Below are 7,447 nucleotides of genomic sequence, written 5' to 3'. Positions count from 1 at the left end.
AGTATTGCGAAATACGCATTCGATCAAATTATCAATGTATGTATTGTATAAATACTATATATATATATATATATATATATATATATATATATATATATATATATATAAGATAATGATACATTAACACAGCCATTTATTGACAATTAAAATATTTCACAAAATAACAAAGCTTTTTGGCCATCGTATAAATGCCTGCTATATTATCTAAGAAAGCGCCGGAAGAATTTTATCATATATTTAAAATTATGAAACGTTTGACATTACGACACATACATGTACCTAATTCCTACATACGTATTTCTATGGATTTATACCATTAACGACAATTAAAAGCCTTTGAGATAAGCGTGCATAGTGATCGATCAGCATCACGCGAAATCACGGATACACGGCTTAATACGGAAGAGCGGGTCTGATCGTCATCCTTTCGTATCCCTCACATTACCGGTGTTCCATTCCATTGTATGAGAGCATCCTGCCACCTTTGGTGCAGCGTGGAACAATAAGTGGAAGAGGTGATACCTTGAATTCTACACTGTTTACAAGGAACACTCAAGTGATCTCAGAGATATCACATTTTGTAATTGAGAAAACAATAGCAATCTTAGATCTTTTCTTTGCACTAAAAAGCTTTTAAAAAATTAATGGTAGAAGTCAAGAATTTTTCAAATTAAACTGTTGTATTAAGCATGAAATATATATAGGCATATTTAGTATAACCTAAAGTCATTCATTAAAGTGTAGGATATATGTTTTTATACGTAGAATTAATTAAATATAAAATTCTCGTAAAATTGAGAAAAATACTTAAGCAAATTTTATATTTTATACTATTATTATTTATTAAATAATACTAACTTGGATCGAATAAGTTTCTCTAACGGTGTCGCGGCGATATCCGCGGTTTCCATTGTTGCAGCATCTGATCCCCCGGAAGTTTCATTTGCCCTGGTATCCACCGTCAACGTAGCGTGACTGCCACCGCAGGTGAAATATTGAACCTCGAATCTTTTAACATATACAGAATGGGTGATATTTTTTTGTGACTATCTAAGAAAAAATCAGATGCTGTTTATATATTTGTATTTAAATGTTAAAAATAAATTCTGAATTACGTTCACATACATTTTCTTTATGCATATAATCTATATAACAGCTTCTTTTTTCATTTATAAATTACATATCTAATTATTTATATTTATGTAGATATAGATTTGTAATAAAATATAAAAAATAATTATTATATATATTTAACAATTATTACTATCAAAAACGAAATATAATTAGTACCGTGATGATTGTATTAACAAATTAATCAATTATTATTGAAATAAAAAATAAAGATAAATAAAATTAATAAAAATCGTTTAAAGTAATTAAATTATAGAATATATACCGTCGTTCCGCATGATAATTTCTCAACAATTCTCGATTAGCATTGAAGAGCACGCCGTGATGACCGAGACAAAGGGTTACCCATATCGGCAGACTGGGTGTCTTCAATCGAGAACCCGGCTGCTTGCCTATATTGCTATCACTTTCGTGCACTAAGAATCCCACTTCGCTTCTCATGAGAACGCCCCATTGCGGTACAGCTTTTTAATTAATTACAATAAATTAACAATGAATAAATAATTGTCTTTTTAAAATTAAGTTAATGTAAAGTATACTGAAAGAAACAGTATATTTTCTAATTAAATAATTTTTTTTGCAAATCATCTATAATACGTACAAAAATTTCATGTCAATCTCGATACATTTCATAAAAGTTATAATATATATACATTACAATAAAATATAATTATAAATATGTAAATTTGCAAAATGTCAAAGAAGTAAATTATTAGACTTACATATGTATTTTCATCACCAACGTGAAGCACTCCATTGTGAAGATGTGGTGAAGCACGTCCAGTTAAAATGAAGATGATAATACTGATCGGACCTTCTTCCGAACATCCACCGAGAATAGATGCCTTTGAATCTTCTAAATCGTTTCGAATTCTGAAATATGCATTTAAATGTATTAATTAAAATAACTTGTATTTGATTAATACTTGACTTGTGTCTTTTTTAATTGAAGCAATTCTTTATCATTTTTAACTTCAAATAAATCGAGAAAAAATGCAGAAGAAAGTATCTTACTTTGAGAGGCTTCTTGAAAGCACCGCGCTATATAAAAGTAACTTTGCGCCAGGTCCGCCTTCGTCGTGAAACTAAAGATGTGAAAATAAAGATTATGATAAAACTTTAATTAATTCTAAATAAAATAATTTTATATTTTATAGACATTGTTGAGGAAGAATTAATTTTTTAATGATGATAAAATACAACTAAGATATAAATTTGGTGATAGAAACTGTCACACATATGTACATATATGTAAATATATATGAGTCCTTAATTTACAACGTCTGATAGCATGTGTGTAATGTCTGACGTTTAATTTGTCAAGTACTGTAGCTTCCTTATACTCACCAAATACAAGTACCTCTTAATAAAGATCTCAAGGTCCTCCAAGGAATTGAACTCGAAAAGGTGCAGCTAGAATACAAAGCAATCTTTCACAAGAAATGTACTTAAATCTGATAACGTCGTAGAAAATGAAGTATTAATTACAATATATAGATGAAGATGTATCACGCAACTTTGAGGTTATTCTCTAACACACTTGACAAAATACCAACGCTATAATTTGAGACATATTCTGTTCTGTCGTAAATTAATTTACTACATTAATTAAATGAGGAAGTTTAGATTTTACTGCGCTATTCATTGCGTTAATGTGATAAAAAGAGAGTGGATGCGTTAGTGCATAATTAAATTGTTTTACTGAACAAGAATGTTAATCTCATGTCATTTATTTAATACAAGAAATATATTATTTATAATTAAACAATTAAGAAAAATATTAAAACTGAAATTACTAATAAGCGATTCTTTTTTATATCTATTTAACTTATGAATGTGGAAGATTACAAAAAACAGAAACATACCGTTTCTGTTAATCCATCTTGAAAATATTGTACACTGTGTTGAAGATATGATGTATCCTGCGGTAGAGCTACTATGGCTTTTGGCACAACGCTGCTGACGACATTTGGACATGTAGATACAGAGAAACCACCTGCACAACGCCAGATAATTTCTGATATTGCAGAAGTCAACACTTCAATCTGTCGATCGTATGAAGGTTTTAGCAGACTGTAATTAATAAAAAATTTCTTTTTAATAAAGTTACGATTTTGTTTATAATTATACTTGTAATAATAACATTTTAATTCTTGTTTTTTTTTATTAATGTGTTATTCAAAGTTATATAAAAATATTGAAATTTTTTTTGTAATTTGGCTAAATTTATAAACATATTTAGAATATATTATATTTAAAAAATTATTTAATAGTCAAATTTAATATAAAATTATAGATATTAATAAAAAAAGTACATTTTAATAATATCAATAATAATTATATGTTGATTATTACAAAGTATTAAAATTTTTGTAATAATAAATATGCTTATTATAATAAATTTTATAATTATATTTGCTAATAATTATTTAATATTCATATTATTTTTCACTTACTGTTAATTTATTAATATTTATTGCCACATTCTTGATAAAGATTTTATCTGTATACACAGCAATAAAATAATATATATGCTATTTACGTAAAAGCACTTACATTTCGGGACCTACATCTTGCCTGTCACACTTGAACAAAAAATGCTTCAGCATGACAGCTTGCACTGCGGTGACGAGGCCTCTCGTTGTATTTCTGAGCGTTCTCAATCCAAATGCTAAACTTTGTCCATATGGTCGTAAGGTCAGCCCGGTCCTTGCCCATTCGACCTTAGGTGGACTCGCACAAGAACCAAAGACCACTTTCCTTAATGCCTACAGCAAGAAATTATTAATATAACGATTAATTTTTAGAAATTAAATGGAAATTTTCAAAAATACATAAATTCATATAAACTTTTTTTATTGTATTTATAATAAAAATTATATACTACAAAATTACCATGCATGTTTCTTCTTCGATGGGTTGTCCACCAATTACAGGTGTTTTTGGTAAGGCTCTTGTATTACGTGGATAAAGTATCCTTTCTGAAAATCCAAAATCAAAATCCAAAAAATATTAGTATTATAAAATAAAGCAGCGTTCGAAACTAAGCCTATTTACACCTGGATAGAGCTCGTCAGGTTCGGCCATAAGAGCAGCATATCGGGCTGCTCGAGTTGACAGCAACATTATTCGAAATATTAATGTTATGATATTAAGAGTATTGAAAGTATCAGTAGTGCTTATTTTATAATATTATATTAAGTTTACGAAAACAAATTTTATTGTATATTATATGCACAAATACTAATTCGATTTCATGTAAATATTTCATGTATAGATATTATTTCTTATATTCTTTAATGTTAGTTTTTTAAAATGTAATTTTTATGCAATTAATAATTTTGTTTATTGTAATTGTTATTTTATTGTTCAACAATGCTACTTTTCTATTTTTCTCAATATATGCGGCACGAGTATTAAAGTGTAAGAAATGAGTTCGCTGATGAGTTTCTTAGGTGATTCCGCAGTTGTCACCCAATGACTACGCCGACAGAATATCAGATATCAATTGAAATCGTGCCGGAATCCGCACGTACCTTTATATAGGATCTGATATGCGGCGCTTATGCGTGCAGGCATCTCGCGAAATACGTCGTGCCGAGGCATTCAGACCAATCGCGCACGGAAGGTGTCAATTTGAATGTCCGAAAAGAGACACGCTAGTTGGGAACGATAGACATGCCCTACTAATGTCTATTTACTATGCCGCATTTCGAGCTGGAATTTGAGTGCAGGTGAGTATGGCCATTGGCGTAACTAAATTATCTAAATATTTATCATTAAGAAAAAAGGAAAAACGAAAAGAGAGGTAATGCAAAAGAGAAAGAAAAAGTTAAGAAACATAGAATGTAGATAGAAAAAAATAAAAGAAAAGAAAAAGGAAGAAAGATATAAGAAAAGAAATAAACAAAATAATAAATAAATAGAGAAGTAAATAGAAGAAAAAAGTAGGAAGAAGAAGAAGCATATATAGAGTAAAAAATAGAAAGATTAAAAAAGAAAAAAATAAAAAAGTTTATAGAATTTTTTTATCACTAAATCAAGTTACATTTATTTGTCATATTCATAGACATAGAATAAAACATACGCTGTGTCTGTGATTATATTTTATCTTTTTAAATATGCATTGTTGCATGTTAACATATTAAAGTTATAATGAAGTTCATAGAGATGAAGGATAAAATCAAGATTAGCAAAGAGTTAAGGATCATTTAAAGTTTTAATATCCGGGTGAATAAGAGATAATTAAAAGATTAGTTACGCCGTTGCATGTACAATAATAGTGCTAGATGTAACAATGGGTGAAGTTATCTAAGTTTCTGTATTTCCCGTGTTTCTATTAACGAATGTTTTAGGAGACGATGAAGTTTAACACTGTTTATACATATTCGCGATGTGTACACTTGAGTCTTTAGACTTCTCGCGTGTATGTCGGATATAATGGCGGAAAGTACATAGGGGAGTAAAATAGAAGTAAATTTAGGGAGTATGATTCTTGTTTTCTCAGAACAGTTTAGATGAGCTGATCGATTGTTATTGCGGAACCTTGACGGAACCTGACAGAAAACTAATAAAGGAATGTGTGGAAGTGCTACTTGTATGAAGCTTTCAATCAAATTAGTTGCGTACATTGTATTTTAGGTAAAGTACTTTAAAATAAGGTTTTAAGAGCTTCACACAAGGAATAGCTACATAAAGACGTAATTGCTATTTTGATATTCGTATATGTAATTAAGGAAAAGATAATATCTAGAAGAGAGAACAAAAATGCATTAAGATATTCATTTGCATAGATTAAAATAATTATATAAAATAATTTATAAAATTTTCTATTTGAAGAATTTATAATGTGGTGTAGATTCCAGAAAAATAAATTATATGAGTTATTTCATATTCTTCACATTTTTTAAAATTCTCTTTTAATAATTTAAATTTTTATTTTGCTTTAGACTCTAATTATTCTTCTGCATTTTTAACTCCTTTTGAGATCCTTGTCATTTAATCTAGTTAAACTACATATTTAAAATTTTGTCTGATTAAAATTTATATCATTATAAATTGTTTTTAGATCGAAAATTATTATTTTAAAAGGTGGGAATTTTGGAATTTTATTTTTTCACTAGCATTAATGAAATAAAAATTCTTTACATGCAAGCATATGCGTGTTGCGAAAACTGTTCCGATTTTATTTTCTTGATTTTAGAGATATAAAAGCATAGTCTGACTGAATATTGAGATCGTAAGGCAACGGAAGCTGCCATAATCAACTATTTCAGATTCGACATATAGATCATTCGGCACGGCTTTTCGACTACCTCATAGTTTGAAAGCAATCGCGTGTTCGCGTGCAATCAAGATATCGGATTACGAATTCGCGCCGGAACGGCCATCTGCATTTGGCGATTGCATACCCCGATATATCGCGTTCCTAATTTACATTTGCGAGGTGCCTCTCGAGGAGGTGTATCTATCGATTTATTCGACGTTTATATTCTTGCAGTGTACATACACGCTTTTGTATGTTCCACAGAATTATACCTAGTTGCATCTTTACCGTGTTCTATTTTCTTAACGAGGCAAATGAGCTCGCGTTAAAGGTAGAGCCAAATGTAACATGGATGTTATAACAAATATTCATCGTTACATTTAAATAAAAACTTTTAGGATAAGTAAATAATAATAAAAACTAAATGTTAATGAGAATTTCTATTTATTTATTCAGCTGAGCTATTTTTTATAATAAATGTTCTTCTGAGATTGATAAAATTTTTATTGCTTTTAACAGTAACTGAAAGATTTTCTTATGGAATTATTGTAAAGCATAATAAGATTTATACTTATAGATTAATACAATTAATATATATTTATTAATTTTTTTTATAACATATATTATTAAAGCAATATGTTGTTTGTATGGTGATCTTTGTAGAATTTTTAATATGTAATATTTATAACAATATGAAGAAACGAGGAGAGTAAATAATATAAATATTATTTTATATAAAATTAAAGATATATAATATTAAAAATAAAACATGCAATGATTTATTTCATTTATCTCATATAAATTCAAGATGCAAAAAAATTATATAAATATGTTAATAAAAGAAAATTAAAATACAATACAGAAATATTTTTCAAGCGTAAAAGATTTTATTTTGCACATGAATACAAAATGCTGTAATATTAAATTTTTATTTGAAAATACAATTATTTGAAATCTTAAGTAAGCCATTTTGCGTCTTGTTTGTGAAGTAGAATTCTGACCGAAAATTTATAATAATATTGTAATTATTGTTTTAATAATTAAATCATA

At 28.2% G+C, this 7,447-nt stretch overlaps 1 protein-coding gene across 1 annotated transcript in view; it reads right to left on the bottom strand.

The window, feature by feature from the left end:
* Positions 1–218: 218 nt before the first annotated feature.
* LOC108755340 (protein FAM188B2) overlaps positions 219–7,447 on the bottom strand; it is an 8,649-nt gene continuing 1,420 nt past the window's right edge. Inside the window, exons 3-11 of the mRNA XM_018498271.1 lie at positions 4,027–4,112; positions 3,688–3,899; positions 2,997–3,204; positions 2,479–2,544; positions 2,146–2,216; positions 1,850–2,004; positions 1,397–1,595; positions 859–1,008; positions 219–482 (exon numbers count right to left, since the gene is read on the bottom strand). Of these exons, the coding sequence (XP_018353773.1) occupies positions 437–482; positions 859–1,008; positions 1,397–1,595; positions 1,850–2,004; positions 2,146–2,216; positions 2,479–2,544; positions 2,997–3,204; positions 3,688–3,899; positions 4,027–4,112 (1,193 nt within the window). The 3' untranslated portion in view covers positions 219–436. The remainder of the gene's footprint in view (positions 483–858; positions 1,009–1,396; positions 1,596–1,849; positions 2,005–2,145; positions 2,217–2,478; positions 2,545–2,996; positions 3,205–3,687; positions 3,900–4,026; positions 4,113–7,447) is intronic.

Source organism: Trachymyrmex septentrionalis, unplaced genomic scaffold, assembly GCF_001594115.1.
Source record: "Trachymyrmex septentrionalis isolate Tsep2-gDNA-1 unplaced genomic scaffold, Tsep1.0 scaffold87, whole genome shotgun sequence".
NCBI lineage: Eukaryota > Metazoa > Arthropoda > Insecta > Hymenoptera > Formicidae > Trachymyrmex > Trachymyrmex septentrionalis.
This window is presented reverse-complemented; position numbering and strand designations above follow the sequence as displayed.